We start from the raw sequence: 22,946 nt of genomic DNA, 5'->3' as shown, positions 1-22,946 counted from the left end.
GTCCAGCGCTGCCTGGCCGGCAGAGCAGGAGAAAGAAAGCTTGGCTCTGCCAGTTTCCCAGACGGACCCTCCTTGGGAGTTCGAAGCCCCGAGGTACCCCCAATTCTCCATCCACCTGTCCATCTGTCTAGCTCTCCCGTCACACTTCCTCGGGTAAACAAACACCGCTGTTGCTCGATACCCGGCGGCTGAACCTGGCAGCGAGAGTAACACTTGATAGTTCCCCTTGCATTAATTTCAGACGGAACATAAATATGGGCTTGGACTCCCTCTTCCAGGAAGAGAAAACTGGAAACCCATTGGACTCACTGGAGAGAAAACGTGTGCTGGCCAAGGGGAGCCCGTGTTACTTTGGAGCTTTTGTGGGAACATCTGGTTCTCCCCTCCTCCCCTCCACTAAGCCCCCCAGTACTGTCTTGAAATTGCCCTGGTAACTGGCATGTTCTTCGAGCTGAATACTCACACGCTTTCCTCTCTGATCTGGTGAAACCTGGAGGGGACACATGTTTCTGACGACGTGCTGCCCCCAGAACGTGAGCTCAGGATCACTCGCAGCTGCCAGTACTTCCGAGCAGATGTACCGGCCACGCAGCCAACTAGGACATCTCTGGATGGAAGCCCAAGCTTTGCCTTTTACCGGCTGTGTGACCTTCAGCAAGTCCCGTCCTCTCGCTGAGCTCCAGTTCCCTCATCTGTCAACGGGCAGTACCTGGAAATGCTTTTGTGAAGATGAAATGAAATAATATTTGAAAAGCATCTTGTGCCCAGGAGACTCACTGAGGAGGCGTTTGCCTTCAGGTCATCACATGATGGAATCACAGAGGTGGGAGGACCCATGAGACCTTTGTAGGGAAACTGGGACAGAGAGGGGAAGGAGACTGCCTGAGGTCACACAGCTGGTTGGCTGTGGAGCCAGGTTTTCTGTCCTAACCTCAGGACAGGACTCTTAGCTCTGTCCTACCCCGCCTTTCATGTTGGAGGGTAAATGGGGGCTGTTGGGCTATGCCCAGCCGATGAGCCTTGTGCCCTAGCACAGGCCTGCTTGCGCCTGGAAGAAGGGGAGGCTTTGTCTCTGCACTACAACATCATGGGGCTCCGCCCACTCAGATCAGGACACCTTCCCTGCCTGTATATGATGTCCCTTAAGAGGCACTCTGGCTTGCGTAGTCAGGGGACACAGTCACCAAACCAGCCTTACAATTTGTCAAACCTATAATCCTCCTCCAGGCGCTTGCTCCTCCCCTTGCCTGTTTCCCAACTCCACCCCCCTCCAATCTATCTGCTTGAATCCACCCTTTCTGGGCCCCTCTTCCAGGAAGCCTTCCTTGGTGTCTTTGGTGTATGGATCTCTCCTCCGTGCCCTTTGTTTTTTGTTTTTGGGGTTTTTTAGCGGTACGCGGGCCTCTCACTGTTGTGGCCTCTCCCGTTGCGGAGCACAGGCTCCGGACGCGCAGACTCAGCGGCTACGGCTCACGGGCCCAGCTGCTCTGCGGCATGTGGGATCTTCCCGGACCGGGGCACGAACCCGTGTCCCCTGCATCAGCAGGCAGACTCTCAACCACTGCGCCATCAGGGAAGCCCCCCTGCCCTTTGTTTTTGTTTCTGGGTTCTCTTTCTCCTCTCTCCTCTTTCTCCCTCCTCTCCTTCCCTCTCTATCTCTGTCTCCTTGTATCTCTTTCTCTCTGTCCCGACATCTCTCCTTTTCCTTTTCTCCTTACTGTTGCCTCTGTGTCTCTGTCTGTTGCAGCCTGTCTCCCAGCCCCTGTCACCTCCTCTCTTCTTTCTTCTCTCTGTCTCCCTGTGTTCTGGAGCTCTCTCCCCCTCCCTGTCTGTCTCTGAGCGTCTCTTCTTTCTCTGCCTCTCTCCGTGTGTCCCTCTCTCCCACTCTGTGGCTCTGTGTGCCCCGCCCCCACTGTCCTCCCTCTCTTCCCTCCTCTCCTGGTCCACACGGCCTCGGCAGATGAAATGGGATGTTCCTTCCTGAAGACAGCTGGCCAGAGAGCAGCCGTCAATGCTGGAAGGAGCTGCTGAACAGTGGCCAGGAGACGCCGGGAGCCTGGGCGAGCCATGTAGGCTAAGCTGTGACAGCGAGGGGCCCCTTTGGAAACTTTCCACACCTTCCCTGCAGGTTCCAGGATGGATGTGGTGCCTTTTTCGGGATTTGTGGCCTTGGAGGCAAGCCCAAGCCCTGTCTGCCAGCCCCTGGGGACGACATGCACTGGGCTCTGACCGCGGGGCTGCTCTGACAGCCAAGCTCCTGGGATTGGTGGGATCTGCAGGAGGATCACCAAGGGGCTGGGCCACAGCTGTGAGCGGAAGGGATCCTCAAGCTCAGATCTCCTGGGGATAAGACGAGATCATGGAAAGGACAGGGAGTAACAGATTCTGTCATTCATTCATTCAACAAACATTCATGAAGCTACCACCCTGTGCCAGCCTTGATCTTAGCGCTGGGGACAAAGCTGGATCAGGCGTGGCCCCCGCCCTCGAAAAGCTGTTGGTCTCCCCTCAAGTGACTTGTTGGGGACACATTCTGACAGAGGCAGCTCCAGGGTGTGGGGAGCTCATTCCAGCCATGGTGAAGAGGGTGAACCGGAGAGAGCAAGGAGGCTGCTGTCTGCAGTGATTCAGGCAGAAGGTGATGGTGACCTGGGCCAGGGTCAAGCATGGTTAGGAGGTAAAGTCCAGGGTATTCTGGTGACCGAATGGATGAGGATGAGGAGAGGGAAGGAGGAGTGAAGACGCGCCCATCTGACTTGGATGGTGGAACTCAGCTGAGACACATCCAGGAGGGGAGGGGGAGGCTCTGGAGGATGTTGGGTGGAGATGCCCAGGAGGCTGCTGGACAAATGGGTCTGGGCTGGGGCAGCAGGTCCAGAGTGGTAACTGAAGCCATATGAATGGAGGCATTCACATTCCACGGATTGTGAGAAGAGTGAGAAGAAAAGAAGGCTATGGAAAGGGTTTCCAGGGACACCCACATTCATCGGGCAAGGGAAAGGGGAACCTACGAGGAGGACAGAGAGGGAGCCGAGAGGAGTACGAAGCAAACAGGACAGAACGGTGTCGTGGGGTCCTGAGGAAAACAAGCCCCAAAGAGGGCAAAGAGGGGGTCGCGATGGGAACCTGGTCTTGGGAGTGAGGGCTTGCTCTGGACAGTCCTGGGGCAGGAACCCCGTGGGAGGGGCCTCCTGCAGGAGCTGCCCCTGGCAGGTGGCGGACACCTCCCCACCCTGGAAGGAAAGAGGTGAAGGCCAGTGTGGCTTAGAGAAGGAGGGGATAGGAATTTGGAAAAATCATTGCTGATTGCTTCTCATTTCTCCAAGTATCTGAAGTCTTCTGTTTAGGGTCTTAAAATACACAGTAAGGGGTCTGGAACCACTGAGGTTGAGGGAACGGGCAGGGTGCAGACCAGACGCTGAAATGTTGCCAGGCAGTGCTCAGGGTCCGGCCAGCATCCTGTAAGGCTTGGGCTCCTCCGAATGCCCCCTCTGCCAGCTCCAGGAATGCTCCTTTTAGAACGGCCGCACGGCCATCAGTAAACATTCGTGCTACTCCGGTATAGCCTGAGGTGGCCTGTTTTCCCTACGGCTCTTGAAATCTGCGCGGACCACTGCTGGGCCTGGAGGCCCCTGTCTTTAAATGGGTCTCCATGGAGGCAGGGAAGGAATTACTTTGCTGCCAGGAGTGCATTCCAAGAGCTGTGGGCAGGGAGTTCCTGCAGCCTGTGCGCTGGAGGCCACCACGCCCAGTTCCAGCCTGATCAGTTCGGGGGGCAGGCAAGAGTGGGGTCGATTCCGTGGCCACAGCCAGGGATGGCTCAGCCCCTCACTCAAGTGTGCATGCTGGGCTTTTCCAAAGGACGTTCACTCCTCCTGCCTCGTTGGGACCTTACAGCCTCCCCAGGGAGGCAGCCACAGGGATCCAGGCCCATCTGACACACAGGGAAACTGAGGCTGGCAGCAGGCAGCTGATTGCTCAGGATCACGTACGGGAGACTCAGAGCCTTGGCAGAAGCCTAGGTCTTCTGTCCTCTACAGCCAGCACTGGGTCAGGGCCGGAGCTGCGAGGGCGTTGTCCGTATGTCTTCTGCAGCTGGCTCCCCAGGTGAGCCTCACTGACCTCACTGTCTCTGCACATGCTGTTCCCCCGCCCCACCCTGTGCCACCCCACTCTCATCCTCACCTAGTTAACTCTGATCCCATCCCTCAGCTAGGGATGCCTCCTCCAGGGAGTCCACCCTGCCCCCAGGTTAGATTAGCGGCCTCCTGTGCACGCTCACCACCTTGTGTGCTTCCCTCGGCATAGTACTTACCCTGCATCAAAAGACCTTGATTCTCAAGACCGTGAGTGCCTAGAACAAGCCCCTACCTGTTCATCACCATCCAGCACTGGATATGCACTCAATCAGTGTTCATCAGATAAATGCAATAAATAGGTAGAGAAAAGGAGGGAGAGGAGGAGGGAGGGAGGGAGGGAGGGAGAGGAGGAGGGAGGGAGGGAGGGAGAGGAGGAGGGAGGGAGGGAGGGAGAGGAGGAGGGAGGGAGGGAGGGAGGGAGAGTACAATTTCATAAGGGTCTCTGGAGTCAAACTAATGCCTTCCCCATGAATGTGAGAGCGAGGGGAGCCCATGGTGCAGCCCAATCCCTCCCTGTACACAGAGACACCAAGAGCATACAGGCTCTTGGTGGGTTTGCCCAAGGTCTCAGAGCGAGTGTGGTGGGTTCTAGTCCAAGTCTCCCATTCCCAGACCTGTGATTTTTTTTTTTTGCAGTGATCCACAGGTGGGATTTCAGGGACTGTGGCAGGCCACCAAGAGAGAGACTGTTGGGTGGGGGACTTGTTGGGGAGTCTTGAAACCAGCCCAGAGGTGTGCAGGGCTGGGCGGCAGTGGGCTGTGGGGTTCACCCCCCTGTTCCAGCCACTGTGCACTCCCAGCCTCACTTCCCCTGCGCCGGAGCCTCTCCACTCCCCAAAAGCTCGTCCACCTCCCTGGGGTTGTCAACATGCTGACCTTCCAGCTTCCCACCTGTCACCACCCGTCACAGGCAATTAGAATAATAGTGCAGGAATTTCCCCCCAGGTTCTGGGATGAATGGTGAGCAGGAGGGGAGTGAACTGCCTGTGGAAGTGGGGCTTCGGGGGAAGGACACGGGCTGGGAGGGCGCAGGGGCCACCACCACTCTGCCTGCATTGAACGAGTGGGGAGACAGGCCCAGCGAGGAGGAGGGGCTTGCCCGGGGCTGACTCCCAACAGCGACTGGCCTCCCCTAACCGGAGCCTGGGAGAGCCTCCACTGTGTTCTCAGACCTCGAGCCTGCATCCAGCCAGAGGGCGTGCCTGGTCTCATCTGGGGCTGTGGACCAAATGATTCATTTCTATATTCTCAGTGTCTAGCCCAGGGCTGGCCGCAGAGCAAACGCATCATAAATGTCTGTTGAATGAATGGTTAAGGGTGGAGAGTGAGATGGAGACCAGCCCCGTCCGCGCCCCACACAGGGTTCTATTACTCCTTCCCCAGAATCTTACACCTCATTGTGTCCTCAGGGCCCGCCCCAGGGCCTGGGTCAAGTGTGTGATCCATAAATGTTGGATAGATGGTGAGCAAATGAATCTTTGAAGTCTTAGATCCAGCCAACACATCCTGAGCACGTGTGGGGCAGTAGCCATGCGGTCTCTGCCCCATGGAGCCTGGTGAGGAGATAGACCTGCCCACACAGAACCCCATTCCCATGCTAAGGCAGGGCGCCTCAAGTTGCGGGTGGAACTGACAAGGATGAGCCATAGACCTCAGAGCTGGACCTTGTCTGACTACTGGAGGTTGTCCCTGCCTGGACAGTCCAGGGCTGGGGTCAGTTTGATGGTGTGGGGCACAGTGATGCAACAGTAAATAAACACTGTGAGCCTTTGCTGCATGCCAGCCACTGTTTCCGGAGTCCTCACAACAGCCCTAGAGACTGCTAATACAGGCATTCCCACTTTACAGATGGGGAAACTGAGGCACAGGGTGGTACAACCAATGAGCAGCAGAGCCAGGATTTGGACCCAGGCAGGGTGGCACCAGCCCATCTTCCAGCTACACCATACTGCCTTTCAGGGAGGCCTGCCCTTGACTTTGGTGTAGGTCGTTGGCCTGAGGCTGTCCCCAGTTGCTGATGACCTGCTACGTGGCTGAGCCCACTTTGTCTCTTGTGTTCCAGGTCACTTTCTGGGGAACAACACAGTCATCGACGTCCTTCGGCAGGCAGGGCTGGAGGTGGAGCACACGCCCGCAGGACAGACCATCCATAGGTAAGCAGCTGGGACATCTGGGGGCGTGGGACTTGCTGGCCCACTGATGCTGGTCCACGGGCCCTGCTGACCACGTGCTGTGTGGCAGGCTGCACCCCGCCTTCCCGCTTAGGCCTGCGGGGCAGAGTCTTGAAGGAGCCTCTGGTGAGATGGGGCCTCCTAGCGACTGGCCTTCACCAGGCACCCAAGAGTGGGGGCTAGGCTGGAGGTGGGGAGACCGGGAAGGAGCTTGATGTGCAGTAGTGGCAGGAGGTCAGGGCGGTGGGAAAGCAGTGAAGGTGGGAGTGGGAGGAGCGTTAAGTTTTGAGAGATGTTCAAGATTTAGAGACTGGCAATCGGTGGGGTGCAAGGACTCTGTAGGACTCCCGGGTTGCTGCCTAGAGGACCTGGTGGATGCCCAGGCCCTGAGTCGAGATGGGGCCATGTTTAGGACGAGCCCTGGCCAGGCCTCTTCCCTGTGTCCCAGCCCTGCCCACACCTGGTCCTCACCTTCCTCTGGCCACGCCTCCTCACTGCTGCCTCCTGGTAGCAATTCCCTCACCTGACTGTCTTGCCAGGGCACACTCGCTCCGCCCAAAGAGCCACAGACTGCATACAGTGGCCATCCTCGCTTCCTGTGCGGGCTTTCTGTTCCCCCTCAGGCGGGCAGAGGCCAGCTGGGTTCACCCGTGGTCCACAGTGCCAGCACCAGGCCGGGCACGGAGAGGTGTTGGCACGTGCTGGGCAGCCCTAGAAGACAGCAACAGGATCCTGAAACCCGGGGCTTCCATGCAACGTGTGCACCAGCCTGTGCAGGAACCTTCCTCACAGGATGGCCAGAGTGGGATTTCGGCCCCTGTCCATGACGTTATAAAATCCAGCGTCCAAAAGAAGCTTGAATAATCCTAGCTAATGTTTATTGACCATTCACTGTGTGTTGGGCTCTAAGCGCTTTTAACACGTTAAATCCTCACAACAACCCCGTGAGGCAGGAACTATGAGTAGCCCCACCTTAAAATTGAGGAACCTGAGGCCCAGGGAGGCGAAGCCACTTGGAGAAGGACACACAGCTCATGTTAATGGCAGTCTAGCTCTAGGGCCTTCCTAAGGTCCTCACCACAACCTGTACTGCCTCAGGGGCTGGGGGCGAGGCTCAGGGGTGGGAGCGCTCAGGAATGATTGCAGTCTTACTATTCACTCTGCAAAGATGAGGCCTGGGGCCTTGAGCCTCTGGTCTCCCAGCTCCAGGCTGATGCCCTCCCCCGTCTCTATGACACTTCTGGAGGAACTTAAACGCTCTCACCTCGGACTCCTCCCTCTTCTCATCTCCTGAGTCAGCCTGACCAGACCGCCCTTCCTGACCACTGGAGCCCAGCACAGATCAGTTTGTACTGGGCCAAGGGTAGGCGTCAGTTGGAGGGATGAGGGACCCAAGGTAGCCTCGGGGACAAGGCCTTCCTCAAGCTCCTCCTCACAGCCCCAAGGACCTCCACCTCAAAGCTCATTGTGTGGGTCCGGACAGCACGGGGGGGCGGGCAGGCCGGCGGGGCTGCCTCCGCTCCTATTCATCTCAGAGCCCAGGGATTAGAACAGGTATCCCCCCACTCCCCGCAGGGCCCGCTCTCAGCCTGAGTCTCTGAGTGCAGGCTGAAGTCCTGTGGGTGGGGTGAGGGGGGGCGGGGATGCCGAGGAGGCCCCAACAATAAAAGCCATCAGCAGCCACAGGTGCTTCCTGGATCCGTCTTTTTGTCTGCCTGTTTTGAATTATCTCCCCAGCAGCTGCGGCATCTCCTGGACCCTGAGAATCTGGGGTTGCCGTGGGGGCTGGAGGACGACAGGCTGAGCTGATGGCCTTCTGTCCTTCAAGGAGAGAGAAGCCCCTCACCCCATCATGTACGCGGGAGCGGAGTTGGGGGACAGCCTCCCTTGGGTGCCGGTTTGCCTTTACAATTCTTGGGACCAGGACCAACTTCCCCCAGGGTCAGATGTCCCCAGAAGGAATTCCGTTTGGACCACAGAGAGGGAAGAATAAAAGGGAGAGGAGCAGAGGGTGTTCCCAGGCTGAGGGGTGTCTGCGCACCCCCGTGTGGCATGTGGAGTCCACGCCACACACTTAATCGCACGTCAGTGCCTGCTGCAGACAGCTCTGTTTGCTCGAGGGTGACATTGAAGAGAGGCCGGTTCTGTGCCAGGCACTATGTTAAGACCTCGTCTCTTTCATCCTCGTGACGACCCTATGAAGTGAGGAGTATTAGCTCCATTTATAGCCAGCTGTTTCTTGGACACTTGTGTCCCTGCCCTTAGTCACATAGCCTGGAAGGTGCAGAGCCAGGATGTGAACCCGTGTCCATCTGCCTCCACCTTGAGTTCTACGCTGCTCAACAGTCCTGCCTCCCCTGGAAAGCTGCTCAGGAGGCCAGCGTTGAGTGCGTGAGTGGACGCTTGGACGAATGGCACAGCAATAATGTTACTATATCATATTTACGCCAGTTAATTACTGAAATGTTTCAGCTGCTATTTGCCAGCCACCGTTCTGAGTGCTTTGCCTGTGTTAACTCACAAAATCATCGTGATGCCGCTAGGAAGTACCAGCTGTAATGTCCCCATTTTCCAGAGCAGGAGACTGAGGCACAACACAGGGAAGCTGGGTAACTCGCCTCAGGTCCCTCAGCCAGAGCTTGTTGAATGAACGAGGCCCTGACCAAGATCAGATATGCTCCCAGAAACCTGCCCAGGGCTCACCCCCTCACTCCTGCTAGTCTGGGCTCACGTCACCAACAGGGACCAGACTGTCCTCCCTGCCAACAACGCCCCCTCCCCCCATGGCCCACGCTCTCCCTCCTGCCCCTGCTTTATTTTTCTCCTCAGCAGTTATCACCATCTGACATCCGGCCCATCTTACTCTCTGTCTCCCGCTTCGGAATGTAAGCGCTAAGAGGACAGGGGCTTTGTCTATTTTGATCGCTACTAATACCCATTACCTAAAAAGTTCCTGGTGCCAGGTAGATGCTGCAAAAATATCTACTGAATCAATAAATGAAAGGACGAACCAAAGCTCTATCTCGCAACACCAGGAGACGCTTTTCCTGGGTGACCTTCAGCCGGGCACCCTGGCATCTTCTCCTGCCGTGACAACTTTCCCACTGAATTGCGTGCCCCGTCGCACCTGAATGACACGCCTCAACACGCGTGCCTCACGTGCGGTCGCCCCTTTCCAGCCCTGTTGCCCGGAGCCCGGCACCTCCACCCGAGGGGACCTCGGCGAGCCCCACCCAGGCGACCCCAGCTGCTGCCATCCCTGCGGTCCCCTCGGCAGCCCCCACTGCCCCGCCTGAGGAGGAGGACCCAGCCTTGTCCCCGCACCTCCTGCTACCCGACAGCCTCAGCCAGCTGGAGGAGTTCGGGCGACAGAAGAAATGGCACAAGAGACAGAACAAACCCCAGCGGCCGCGGCAGTTCAATGACCTCTGGGTCCGCATCGAGGACAGGTGAGCTGGGAGGGGCAGGTCTACCGGGAGCTGGGCCTCTCTCTGGTCAGCCTACCTGAGACCCACCCAGGGCCGGACACACTCTGTTATCCGCGTGCCTGGCTCTAAGGAAGCGTGGAGGTGGGTACTCGATCGGAAACTGGCTTGTCCCCATTCACAGAGGGTCCTTCTGTTCATGCTTCGGGGTTTTTAGAGCACGCTTACACCTGACTTTTCAGTTTTCTCCATTTGAAGGTGAAGGAATAGAAGCTTCCTTCAGGTGCAGTAGACAAAAGTCTGCTTTGCCCTTAGCTTTCTTGGATGCGTGATGGGTGCAAAGCAGACCCCGTTTGTCCCATGGGCCAGAAGGTGAAGGCAGGAGGAAATGGAACAGGCCGGCCAGAAAGCTGTGAGCTCTCTGGGCCTGGACGGCCTGAGCAGCCGACCCGCTGGCAGGGAGGCTGCAAGAGGTATCCTGCGTGCAAGAGGGACGTGGCAGATGATGGCGTGGGCTCTGTCTTGGGAGGGGCTGGGGGGTTTGTGATAAAACCTTGCTGGAGACGGGCAGGTGCAGAAATCATCCTACTGTACTGCTACCTGTCTGTCCTCTGCCTGTGTGTCTGCCTGCACCACTCCCTTGGCCTGTCTGTCACCAAAGCCCCTGCTGTAACCCAGATGCCGTCTTCCAACCTCCACCTGCAGGCTCAGCACAGAGCGGTCTCCCTTGATTCCACTTTTGGGCAGAAATCTCCACATCTGGTGAACAGCATCACCAGAGCACCCAGGGAGTGACCGTCAGGGAAGGACAGAGTCCTGCCCACTGCAGTAGCCCTGCCCTGGACATTGTGATCCAGCACTGGGCCTTCGGAGACTCAGAGTCTCCACGTGGACCCTAAAAATCATCATCTGGGATTTCCTCAGCATCCCCAGAAAGAATCACCTTGGGTACTTGTTAAATAATACCCCAGGCCCCCCCACAGACCTCGTGTATTGGAATGTGTGGCACAGGGGCTGGGGAAAGCCACGTGCTGAACGTGCACTGGAGTCTTCCGAGCAGCTTGGGGAAACGCGGACCCAGCTCTGCATTTATAGATGGTGAACCAAGGCCCGGGATCGGGGCTTGTCCAGGGTCGTACAGGAACCCCCTTCATGACCTTCCCTCAGCCAGGTCTCTGAGTCATAGACAAAAAGTTGACAGAGTCCAACCCACTGTCTTAAAGTGCAGGGTGTGCGCTGTCTTAAAAAGACTTCCAGCAAGTGAAGTAAGAGTCCATTCCTCCTTCGGGCCTGTGTTGGCTTCAAAGCGCCTAACTTGGGTTCCCAGGACACGTGCTTCTGCAGAGGCCCCAGCGGCCCAGCCTGCCCGAGGTGGAGGCGCTGCTGTGGCTATACTGGCCTCGACACAGTTGGCTCGTGTGGCCAGCGTGGGCTGCTTCTTTCCCACCGGGAGTGAGGGCACAGAGTTACCAAGAGCCACTTCTCAGCCCTGGGGAGGCTCGCAGGCTGCCAGGGAGGCACTGGCAGCCCATAAAGAACTGCAATCAGACGGTTCCCCCAGGGCCCCGATCAACCCGCCGGGCAACCGGACCCGGCCAGCAGTGGGCCCAGCCCACAGGGTGACAGGAGGCTGGGCTGCCAGCTCCAGCCACGGACCCCCAACCCCTAACCGCGTCTGAAAGGTAAATTTCGGCAAATGACTCCACACGGTTTCCTTGTCACAACACGTCTCTCTGAAACACAGAACCTGGTTTCAGGAGAAGAAAACAGCTTTTCTTTGGCAAGAGGGAACCCTTTTCAGTCCCAACAGGTAAATTGTGGCTGGATAACTTTCTTCCGTCTGGTTGGGCTGGAGAAGGAAATTTCCACCAACCGGCAGCCTATTTGTTGAAAGTTTCTCTGCGTCGCAGGGAAGCCGGCCCTGAGGTCCCAGAGGGGCCCAGGTGCAGGGCACAGCTTCCGTCACTCCTGGGTCTCAGCCCACCCATCCTCCTAGCATTCCCAAGTTTCCGCTTCTCCGAGAGGGAGCAGAGGCGAGCTCTCTGGAGGGAGACCTGGGGCCCATTTGTAGCCTTTCTGACAATATTGTTTTCCTTGGAGCTTTAATTCCATTCAGAGTTTTCTCATTTGCTTCCCCCTCAGTCCCACCGGATGCATCCCCTGCTCTCCATCCCCTCTCCCAGCTCATCTTGCACCTGTGATCTTACGGCGGGGCCCTAACGGGTCTCTGGCTCCTAGCCGTGTCCCAGCACATTACCCTCCCCAGCCTGAGATTCCCAGTGCTTTCCCTCGCCCCGCCCCACCAGGTAAACTTCCTGCTGCTCAGCCTGGATGCAGAGCCTTTGCCTCCTTCCCGCCTCACCTGCTGGCCCTCCTCCTGCGGGATACCTGGGCCCCGTCCTGGCCAAGCTGTGTGCTGCCCTGCAGTGGCCCACCCCCACCTTTGTCCTTGCTTCTCTCTCTGCGGGGGGTGGATGTGAGTGGACACTTGCTGAGCTCCTGCTGTGCCAGCCACTGACATCCCTCACATCCCCCAGCCCTTTCAAGAGTCCAGGAAGTAGGCTTTGCTTGACCAAGGAGGAAACTGAGGCTCAGTGAGGTCAGGTAACTTGCCCAAGACCTTGTAGCAAGTCAGGTATGGAGTCAGAACCTACAGAATCAGGGCTGTCTGATGCGAGGGTCACATTCGTCCAGCACCACGCAGACGCCCCTGCTGCCCTCGCCTGGCAAGCGTCTCCTCCCTTCTCCCCATCCTCCCCACAGCGTGTTCCCTGTGCCCCTCTCCCCTGCATCCCATAGCCTCCCCCCGCCGACCGTGGGTATCCCGTGGGTGCCCCTGTCCTGGCACAGGTCCACAGATGGCAGTCGCTTGCTTGTGTTTCTAGGCCGGGAGGCCCTGGGGACCAGAGCTGGGGTGGACTTCTCTGGGCCACCGGAGGCCTCGCTGAGGGTTTGTCGACTGCATGCATGAGTGAGAGAAGAGGGGGAGCGAGTGGGGAGAGGGCCGAAATGCCACCTGGAGCAGGCTGGCCTTGCCTCGCCCCTCATTACTCCAGATGTAAACACAGCGAAGGAAGTTTAGAGAAGCAGCAGCCCGTGGCAGGATGATTTATGGGGACCTGTGAAAGGGGCCCAGCATGTGTCCGCAGATGGCTATGCAGCAGCGGCAGAATGGTCTCAGGGAACCCCCACATCTGAGAGCCAGGAGCAGGCAGCCGGGCTGTGGCCAGGGGGCACGCCAGGAAGGAGACCATTGCCACGCTAACTGTGTGCAGGGCACTGCCCCAATCCGTCAGATCTGTGACAATCCTTGGTTTGTACTTTTGCACAGCTAGGGCCTCGACTGGCCTCTGGGGGTCCTGCCAGCTCTGTTGTTCCCCCAGTCCCCCAGTGGGTTGGATAAACAAGGGAGCAGAGCACTGGGCCATCGGGAAGGACAGTCATGAGGGGGCAGGTGCAGGGAAGAGAGCGTTTCCCGGGCTCCGGGCATGGCTGGAAGCCAGGTGCAGAGGTGGGCGTCTGTATGTGGGGGCTGCAGAGCCCTGTAGATGCCACCATGCAGGGACGGGGGCTCAGGACGCACGTGCACAGGGGGTCATTGTCCTCCTGGGCCTTGGTTTCTCCAGAGGTTTGAGCAGATGGCCCGAGCCCCCGCAGAGGGGAAGAGAACCGTTTCCCCTCCCCCTGGGCCCCTGGGAGGGCTCTGCCCGCCTCCCGCTGACCTACCATCCTGCCCTGAGTTTCTCCAGCTCACCTTTCCCCCAGCACAGCCAGGCTTTCTCCTGGTACCATACAGGGTGCTCAGCATCTCTGCATGAGGCCAGGACCTCGTCTGATTAGAGGACGATGCCCCCAGGAGAAATGGGGAACAGGGTCACTCAGTGGATAAAAGCACAGAGGAGTTCAGGCAGAATCCCCGGCCCCTCCTCGTACTCGCTCGGAGGCTTAGAATAAAAAGATGGTGCTTGTAAGGCGGTGAGCTGGCCTCAGACCACCGGTGACACTCAGTAACAGCTGTCCCCAGTGTTGGTGGCTGACTCTGAGTCTGGTCTAGGATGCCACACGCCCCATCTCCCAGCAGGAAGCGGCTCCTGGGCCTTCAGTGCATATTAGGCTTGAATGAGCCCCTGGGTGAGCACATCATTAAACAGAAGCGAGTTGGCTACATGCCGGGTGCCCAGCCCGTGTCCAGTGCTGGTGGGGATAGAGCAGCAGGAGTCGTGGGTCATGGCTGGACAGGGACGGCTCCCTGCCGTGGTGCAGCCGAAAGAGCCCTGGAGTCACGGCCACTCTGCCTCTGCCTGGCGAGGAAGCCAGCCAGCGGGGGCTGGAGGGCTGGGGGCCCTGAGAGTCGAAGTGACCCAGTGAGGGGAGAGTGAAGGCATTCCCAGCAGAGAAGACCAGGTGGCCAAAGGCCTGGAGGCTGGCGTGGGCCTTAGATACCAGGACAGGGAGCTGTGGGCAAGCCGGTCACTTTAGATCTCTGCCTGCGTCTCACCGGTCTGCCCAGACAGTTCCAGCTGGGTCATATCGGGAGCTCCACCCCGGCCAGCAGGGCCACCCGTCAGCCAGGCCCTCATGCCCCCAACTCCATCTCCACTTTGTCTCCTCGGACTCCGCTGAGGAGCCCACCTTTGTATCGCAAGAAAGCCACAGCTCCAGGACTCCCCAGCCCCAGCCCTGATGGCTCCTAGAGACCCCCTAGTGCCAGGATTGGGGCCGTACTCCAGGAAGCCCTACAGATGAGCCTTGGGGCAGCCAGCTGACACGTCTCAGGCACCAGCCCTGCTTTCCTGGGCTTTATACCTGGGCTTCTGCCTAAGATCTCACTTCTGGCTTCTGCTGCTAGAAAACATTTTCAAGTCCGAGGGTCTGATGCTGTTCCTTCGTTGTACACACGGGGAAACTGAGGCCTAGAGGGCAGGACCTGCCCAAAGTCACGCAACAGACGGGGACGTCGGGCTTCCGCCTTCCACCCGGGCAGAGGGCCCCTCCCCACCAAGGGGCCCTGTCGGCTCCAAGCGCACTCGGCCCCTGGTGCCAGCCGTCTGCGGAGCCTGGGAACACTCAGTGTTTGGTTTGGCTTCGAGGCCACTTTGCCATGAGACGCTGTTCCCCAGCGAGGGCCTGGGGGGGGGGGTGGGTGGCGCTGGGATCCGGACTGGGCTTTGTGAGCAGAGTGGGCCCAAGAGGTGGGGGCATTTGGGGGGACTTTCTGTCCACACCCCACTAACCTCACCCCGTTTTCCTGGGACTCCTTCCAAGCAATAATTCCCCCACTCGGGCTCCAAGGGGGAGTTTGCATCTTTGGTTTTCAAAGTGTGAAAGCAAATGCCTTTGGGCGCCTTGTGAGACATGGTTTTCATGATTCCTACTTGGTCCTGCTTCTGACGGCGGGGGCTGCTGGGCCCCTCTCTGGGCACCCCAAGTGGCAGCTCAGCCTCCTCTCCTGAGCCAGCCTTCCTGGCCTCCCAGCTGCTCGGGCTGGAAAGATGGGGGCAGCAGCTGGGAGGAACCCTTCATTAGAAAAGAAGGGGAGGGAAGGGACTGTGGTAGTGATCCTGCTGGGCGTGGGCACAATACCCTCCAGGGACTGAGGCCACTGGGGGCCTCCTCTCTGACCCGGGCAAGCCTCCACCCACGGGTGTGCGAGGTCTCGGCAGGAAGAACCATGCTTCACTCCCGTGCTCTCCGTCTGCGCAGTTAGGGATGGTACCACAGCCCAGCTGGGGCCGGGGAGGCAGACAGCATGGTGCACGTCCTCAGGCTCAGTTTCCCCATCTTGAAAATGGGAATAATGATAAGATGACACATGTCTGCCGGCACACAGGAAGTGCTCCATAAATGGAGGATGCTTTTAGTGGGAGAGACAAGGACACACACATAATAATAGTGCTAAAAATAGCCAACACCATACAGCACTTCCGGCGCGCCTGGCAATGTTCTGCACCTTACATATGAAACCCATTCAAACCTCGTGCGCATAAGTAGGTGTCAATGACACAGTGTGATCAGTGAGAAATGCGCAAGGCTTCATGGGAGACTCAACTCTCCCAGGTGGCCTTAGGGGCAGGAGGACAAATCAAAGAGGCCTCCAGGTGAGGAGACTGTTGAATCAGGCCTTCAAAGGTGAGTCAGAAAATGGCAGCAGGACATTAGGTGTGACTGGGGATGGTGGTGTGTGCTGGGAGAGGCCAGAAAGGTGAGGTCAGCCCGCAGCAGGCCACGTGAGAGGTCTCGGGTGCTCTGAAGGCCAACGTGGGGTGGGAGGTACAACGGGCCGGATTTGGGGGAGTCATAAGGGGCGTTCGAAGCTGCCTGGTCTGCCCCCTCCCTTCCGGTGCTTCCCACACAATCTCTGTTCAGGAACACCTTCCTGCCACCCGTGGTGTGTGACAAGCATTTGCTCCCTCCTCTCCTGATTAGTTCTCTGGGGATTTCTATAGACAGAGGAACACACACACCACAACTGTAGAGTCCAGGGTGAGAAGGACTCACACAAGGTTGTGTGGGTTCCTGTGGCCACAGCGTGACCAGGACTAGAGGAGAGGGGGAGGGACAGGGCAGGGAGTGACAAGCCCCTCCTTGTCTGAGGGCACACGGACACGGATGCCAGAGCAGGTGTCCCAGACCCGTGCAGGCAGGGATGTGCTTGTGACCCCCGGGCTGCCCTGCCCACCACCCCCCGAGGCTGAACCAGGCTGTGTGAGAGGGTCCGGCCGGGACAGAGGTGGGGCTGGGCTGCAGTGGTGATGATTACAGAGCTCACCGTGGTGATACGGCCAGTTTCCGGGCCTCATGCCCAGCATGTGGAAACGTGGCCAGTGTGGGACCGGGGAGGGGGGGAATCCCAGCTGACCTGGGGAGTGAACAGCCCATCAGGGAGGGAGGGTAAGCACTGCAGAGCAGGCAGTGTCCCACGTGGAGGAGGCTGCCCACTCTGCAGATGCCCAGGGAGAGGCAAGCTTCCTGCTCCGCCATCAACTGCTGGTGAGCACCCACTGGGTGCCCGGTTCAGATCCTGTCCCTGCCGTGTGTCCTGGAGCAAGTTACTTACCCTCTTTGTGCCTTGGTTTCTTCACAAGTAAAATGGGATAATAGTCTTACCTGCCTCGTAGTGTTGTCGTGAGGATTAGATGTTAATGGGTCCTACGTGCCGGGCGCAGACGCCGCCGGGAGCGCCCTCAGCCATGTGCAAGCTGGACTCGCGGCCTTCACAGCTGACTGCAGTGTCACCTCTTCCTGGAGGCCATCCAGGCTCCACACTGGGTTGGGGCCCCTCTGTGCGCCCCCTGCCCCTGGCCTTCCCCTCCCATCTTTGACCCTCTGGGGTGATGGGCTTTGTCGGGTCCTCCCCCTGCATCTCCGTCTGCCTCCTGCCCCCCGGGGCTGCACAGGGCAGGCATGAGCCCATCGCTTCTGGGGCCCAGCCCTTTCCTTCAGCCCAGAGCCTTCTCCCCCTTGGTCTCTCTTTGTTATGCCTCCGTCATTGTCAGCTCTCTTCCCCAGTCCCTGTCCTGCCCTCTGCCCCTCTCTTTGTTCATCATTTCCTATCTCTCTGTCCAGGACCTGAGCCAGTAACCTGGTCCTGGCCCCCGCCCTCCCCTCGACTTCCCGATGCCACCAAGTGCTGGCCTTGACCCGCCAATTCCTTCTGCACTTCATCTCTTTTTATTTCTCTGTCTCGGTACTTCCCTCTCTTTCACGTAGGCTTCCTTGAGCCAAGAACCTCACCCATGACCTCCAAATTGGCTTCTATTTTTATAAGTTCATGAGGGACCACCTTCACTGACACTCCCTGTGATTAGGCAGAGCGAGGCCACCAGGGCGCCTGCCCCCAGAGGCGCCTGCCCCCCGAGGCGCCACCCCACCCCCTCTGTGACCTGGCCCAGGGAGCCTCGCTGAGCTTCCATTTTCTCATCCGGTGAAAGGGGCTAGTGCGGCGCATTGAACGTTTGTTTTGAGGACCAGAGATGCTACTTATAAAGTGCGGATTCCCAGTGGGCTCTCAGTAAACGATAGCCGTGATAATGAGGGTGAGAAGGGGCGGTTGTTTGTGTGTTTCGTTTTGTTTTCTGTTTATTTCAGACTGGGGAGGGGAGGGCAGCAGGAGGCCAGGGGCACCTGCATACAGAGGGGAGAGGGCTGCCTGCTGCAGCGTGACCCCAGATGGATCTCCTCTGAAACACTTCACTTCTCTCTGCCTGGGACCCAGTGCTCTTGAGTGGTCACCCTTGAGGTCGACTGTGTGGCTCTGGGCTGCTCACTTTCCCTGTCTGAGCCCTTTGTTTCCTTCTCCATTTTATGCGGAAAAAACCAGATTCAATACAAAGTTGGATCTGACCCCTAAGACCACAGCCCAGGACAAGGCTGCTGAGAGGCTGTTCCACGTTCCACGTATTTTTCTCCCTCCAGCACCACCGCCTCGCCACCACCACTGCCCTTCCAGACCACGCACAGCTCTGGAACAGCCAAGCCCCCCTTCCAGCTCTCCGACCCGCGCCAGCAGCAGGAAGAGCCGGGGCTGGCCAGCAGCTCGGCGCCCAGCCGCTCACAGCCCGCCCTGGGCCTCCTCCCCGCCATCGCTGCCAGCATCACAGCCCCCTTCCTGCTGCACACCCTCGGGCTCTCCTGACCTCGGCCGCCCACCTCCCTGCCGGGTGCAGAGAAAGAAGCCAGAGAAACCGATGGGAGGGTCTGCGGCCACACCCACGGCCCCTGCCACCACCTCCAGGGGTGCCGGACACCTCATGGGTAGTCCAGACGGGATCTGTTAGAACACTAGAGCTTTATTGTACCCGAGTTACATCTTCTTTTTTGTAGAAGGATCTTAATTTCCCATAGTGCTATGGGGCTGTTTTGTAAAATATGTGTCCATATTAAAAAAGGAAAATGTATTTATTCTACTGATAAAACTATTTTTATGTGGCCAATGTTAATAACTCTTTAACTAGCCCCATCGCCAACCCAGGAGGTGAACCCACGTTGCCAGGGCGTCTGCCACCTCATGGGGACCGTGGCTTTGAACGGGCTTGCTTCTGGGTCAGCAGAAGCCTCCAGCGTCCGGGTTTGGCTTCTCCCACTGTAGGGACCTCAGAGGGAGGGGCAGGCAGACAGGCTTAGCTTTTGTGAAGCTGGATTTGGGAGCCAGAGATGTGAACGCTATCGGTCCTTCCTTCCCCTGGATGCATCCTAGGGCTGGGAAGGTACTTTAGGAAAGAGAATGCTGCTATTTTGAACACCCTGAGTGTCTGTGAACTGGCCCTCCAGACCTCTTGGTATGTGTTCCAGCCAAAGCTCTTGGGTGGGGGAAGGGATGTTGGTGCTGAAGGAAGTGGTCCCACAGCCCCACGTGACAGTTGGTTAAACTCGCCAAAGAGAGTAAGGTTGTTGCCCCAGGTCACAAAGCAAGTGGGAGATCCGGGCCATGAGTCCAGACCTCCCTGTTCTGGTATCGTTAATCCAGCTTGGCTTACAGGAGAGGCTGTTGAAGTCACGGCCACGTGGGGTGAGCTGAACCGAAGGGCAGGAGTGGGCGCTGAAGGGCAGTTTCAGAGACAGGGCCTCTGGGAGTCCCACGGCAATGATACTTGTAATGAGAGCTGCCAGTTGTCCGGAGCCTGCAGCGTGGCAGGCGTTTTGCACTTCCACTTTATCACAGATCCTCACGCCAGTTCTGTGAGATACAATTGGCCCCGTTCCACAGGTGAGGAAACTGAACCCCCATAAGAGACAAAGAGACTTGTTCAACGTCACCCAGCCCGGACGTGGCCCTAGATCAGTGTGATTCAAAAGCAATGCTTGTCTCCTAGACCATAGTCTGTTGTGGTCTCTTTGCACAGGGAATCTCCAAGGGAGGCAGGTCTCACCCAAATGGGCCAGCTCACGCTTCTTACTCCAGCCCAAGAGACCACTTGGCTACAGTGATCATGTTGGTCCCTCTAGCCAACGGGCTCTGGCAACGGGCTCTCCCACGTGTCCCATGTCCCAACTTGTCTTATCTTGAAGCCGATGAGAGGCTTTCTTGCCAAATCAGAGAGGCTGAAGGATAGCTGTGATGGGCCTGGTAAGGCAGAGCAGCCAAAGGGGGGCAAGCAGGCCAGGGAGACTCAGAGAAACTGACCAGCTCCTCTGTCCTCAAGGTGGTGGCTGAGAAGCCACAGGACCCAGGTTGGTTGCCTCCCAGCCCTGAACCCTCACTGGGCTGGCAGCTCATCAGTTACAGAGTCCTGGAACCCAAGAGCAGAAAGGGCCCCTTGTTTGCAAATAATAACAGTGAGAGTAAAAATAAGGCCCAGAGAGGTGAGGCATTTCCCCAAGGCTGCACAGCTGAGCAGGTCTGCTGACTCCCAGCTCAGTGCTCCCCGGCGTGATTGCGCCATGGGCTTCCCTGGCAGGCCTGGTAGTGTCTGATTAGAATCAGGGCCATTGTGCCCAGCTTGGCAGCGGTCTCCCTTCTGAGACAGTAGAATTCTGGGCAGCTCGTTGGATGGTCAGAAGTCCCACAGGCATCTTGGCAGGCAGCTGAATTCTTTTTAGCTCTGACCCAGATGGATGTGTTTGAACTTGAGATCTGGCAGGAGCCCTGAGCTCTGCTTCAGAGGGTCCAGCCAGCCCCATGGGTACCACACTGTAAACTGAACTTGACCCCAGCCAAGGCTGGAGTCCGTTTATCCTTGGCAGAAATGTGACTTCCTATTTCCGAGCAGGAAGGGGCTTAGCTGACTTACAAAGCAGACTCAGAAGGCCTGCTGGACATCAAATACATCGTGCAGAGTGCTATTTGGATGAGATAAGTGTAAAGGAATTAGAAACACACAGGCCAGATTCCCCACTGTTCAGGGCAGAGGGTGGCATGAGACGTATTGAGATGGAGCTTGAGGTTAATTAAAGATGAAGCATTTGGTAAACAGTCCACGCATCTGACCGCATGCCCAGATCTGTACCAGGCACGGGGCCAAAGAGGTAAATTAATGTAGTGTGTGATTATCAAACACACACCGTGCCAGGCTCTGTGTTGGGGCCAAATACAGCCACCTTCCTTGGCCTAGAGGAACTCATCAAGATGCAACAAGCAGCCCAATCCCAGGTTCTTAGAAGGAACTTTAAAGGTCATTCTGTCCAGGTCCATGATCACAGGCAGAGCCCCCAGATCCCTCCTCTGGGCAGGTTGGGAGATCTCAAACGCTCCCTCCACCAAGCACTCGAGTGTTTAAAGAAAACCACGTGGGCAGCCGGTGGATGGGCCAATTGATCAGGTAGACATGTGCTGATGGGACAGCCAGAGCCGGTGTGAGTTAGACAGACATCTGCAGCCTAAGTTCACTGGTCCCTGAGGACCAGCCGCTGGCCAGGGTTTGAAATGAACTGAACTTGCTGACGTATGTTGCAGAAGACCCGAGGCACATGTACAAAAATCTGCATGGCTGGGGCCCTTGAATTCTCTCTTCCTGGGCCCGGGAACCATCATCCCAGCCACAGCCACTCATGTGCTCTGGATGATCTATCCACCACTGCTGACATTTTTTCCAGCACATTCTGTGTGCCTCGCCTCATAAAATGCCCCTGTTGCTCTGAGAGCATCGTGTCCATGTCTTAAGACTTTTACATTTGACCTTGAGGCAGGCAGAGAAGATCAGGGACTGAGAGCCAGCATGTGAGTGGTGGCCCTGGGTCCCGTCTCTCAGGATGGCTGACGAAATGACCAAGGGGTTTTCTGGGTCAGCTCAGAATGGCCCTGTCTCCTAATCTCCCTCTGGGCTGTTCTGAGCACCAGCAGCCCGGTGAAGGCAGGGACAGTAAAGGTGTATAAGTCAAGCTGCAGGGAGCTGCAGAGGGCCAAGGGCCCCCCAGCTCTGACAGTCAGAGATCTAGAGTCTATGAAGCATGGAAGCTTGTGCCGACTGGCAAGTTTGCCTTTGCACAGAAAAACCATGACCGGATTTTCCTCACACTAAATGCTCTGTCACCCAATTCCTGGCCTCAGCTGGATTTGGGCTAGCCTAGGGACTCAGGATCCTTGTCCCACCTGCCCAGTCTCCATCCTGGGGCCATGATCACAAGGGGTCCCAAAGAAAGGTCCTCCACCAAAGGGAAAGTATAGGAAAATGCCACGAAGGACAAGAGAGGTTCTACCTGGGAATTGCAGTTTTGCTGGTACCCTGTGTGGCAGAGAACAGAACTGGGGCTGGTGACGTGTTCCTCAGCCTGGCTTTCTACACCCTCCACAATCAGACCCTGCTGACCATGCCAGCCTCGCTTCTCATCTCTCCCACTCTGTGCCTGGCCAGACTGAAGCATATTTGTCATTTCCAGAATAGACAGGATGTTTCACACATGCTGCTTCCTAGGCCTGGAAACGCCCTTCTATTACCCTTAATTGCTCGTACTTTGAAGATCAACTCAGATAGCACCTCCTACAGGAAGCCTTCTGCGTTGAGACCGTCTATGCCTCTGTTCTCCTATCATACCGTGAGCTCCTTTATGGCAAGGATCATGTGAATTCATCTTTGTGTCCTCATCAGACATAAAGATGGAACTCAAGAGATGTGTAGAGAGGGACGGAGGAAGAAAGGAATGAAAGAAAGAAAGAAGAAGAGAGGCAGACCTTAACTCTGCTAGTGGAATAGTCTTCGCAAAGGCAAAGCTGTCGGAAGACGGCAGGTGCCCCTAGAAGTGTTGAGTTTCCCGTCAGGAGAAGCGTATGAACAGGGGCAGTAGGCACACTGGCTGGAGATGTGGTAGGAGAGCTGAAGTCTTGGCAAGGGAGTGGGGTACGGTCCCTCCCAGCTCTTGAATGCTCAGGTTCTTTGAACATTGTTATGTTTCCAAAAATTCATCTAAGCAGCCAAAAAAATCACCCAGCCTGGCTGTCTAAGCCAGTACGTTCCAGAAATCAGTCCAGCCTCACCTCCCCGCCCCCCCACCCGCTTTCTTCAACAGCCCAGCCGGGCCTGACGAGAATTGGCAGGCTCGCCTGCTGCCCTGGGGCAGGGGGACTTCTAGGCAGTGGGGGAGGGCTGGACCGGAACCTAAGCCCCTGTTCCCAGCCCAGAGCTCCTTCCCTCCCTGCCCCCCATCCCCGACCCTGGGGGAGAGAAAAGGGGGATATGAGAACTGACTGAGCCCTGCCTGGCCCTTTGCCAGGGGCATCAGCACACCCTCAGCTCTTCCTACTCTGTCTCCAGACGTGGGCTCTTCCTTGCCAGAGA

The 22,946-nt window shown here is 57.4% G+C and overlaps 1 protein-coding gene across 1 annotated transcript in view; it reads left to right on the top strand.

Moving 5' to 3' along the window:
- The window catches only part of TRABD2B (TraB domain containing 2B), a 219,822-nt gene extending 197,132 nt beyond the window's left edge, over positions 1–22,690 (top strand). The window contains exons 5-7 of the mRNA XM_067726063.1: positions 6,202–6,292; positions 9,490–9,759; positions 18,151–22,690. Coding sequence (XP_067582164.1) covers positions 6,202–6,292; positions 9,490–9,759; positions 18,151–18,370 — 581 coding nt within the window. The 3' untranslated portion in view covers positions 18,371–22,690. The remainder of the gene's footprint in view (positions 1–6,201; positions 6,293–9,489; positions 9,760–18,150) is intronic.
- Positions 22,691–22,946: the final 256 nt, after the last annotated feature.

This window comes from Pseudorca crassidens, chromosome 2, assembly GCF_039906515.1.
Source record: "Pseudorca crassidens isolate mPseCra1 chromosome 2, mPseCra1.hap1, whole genome shotgun sequence".
NCBI classification, from domain to species: domain Eukaryota; kingdom Metazoa; phylum Chordata; class Mammalia; order Artiodactyla; family Delphinidae; genus Pseudorca; species Pseudorca crassidens.
This window is presented reverse-complemented; position numbering and strand designations above follow the sequence as displayed.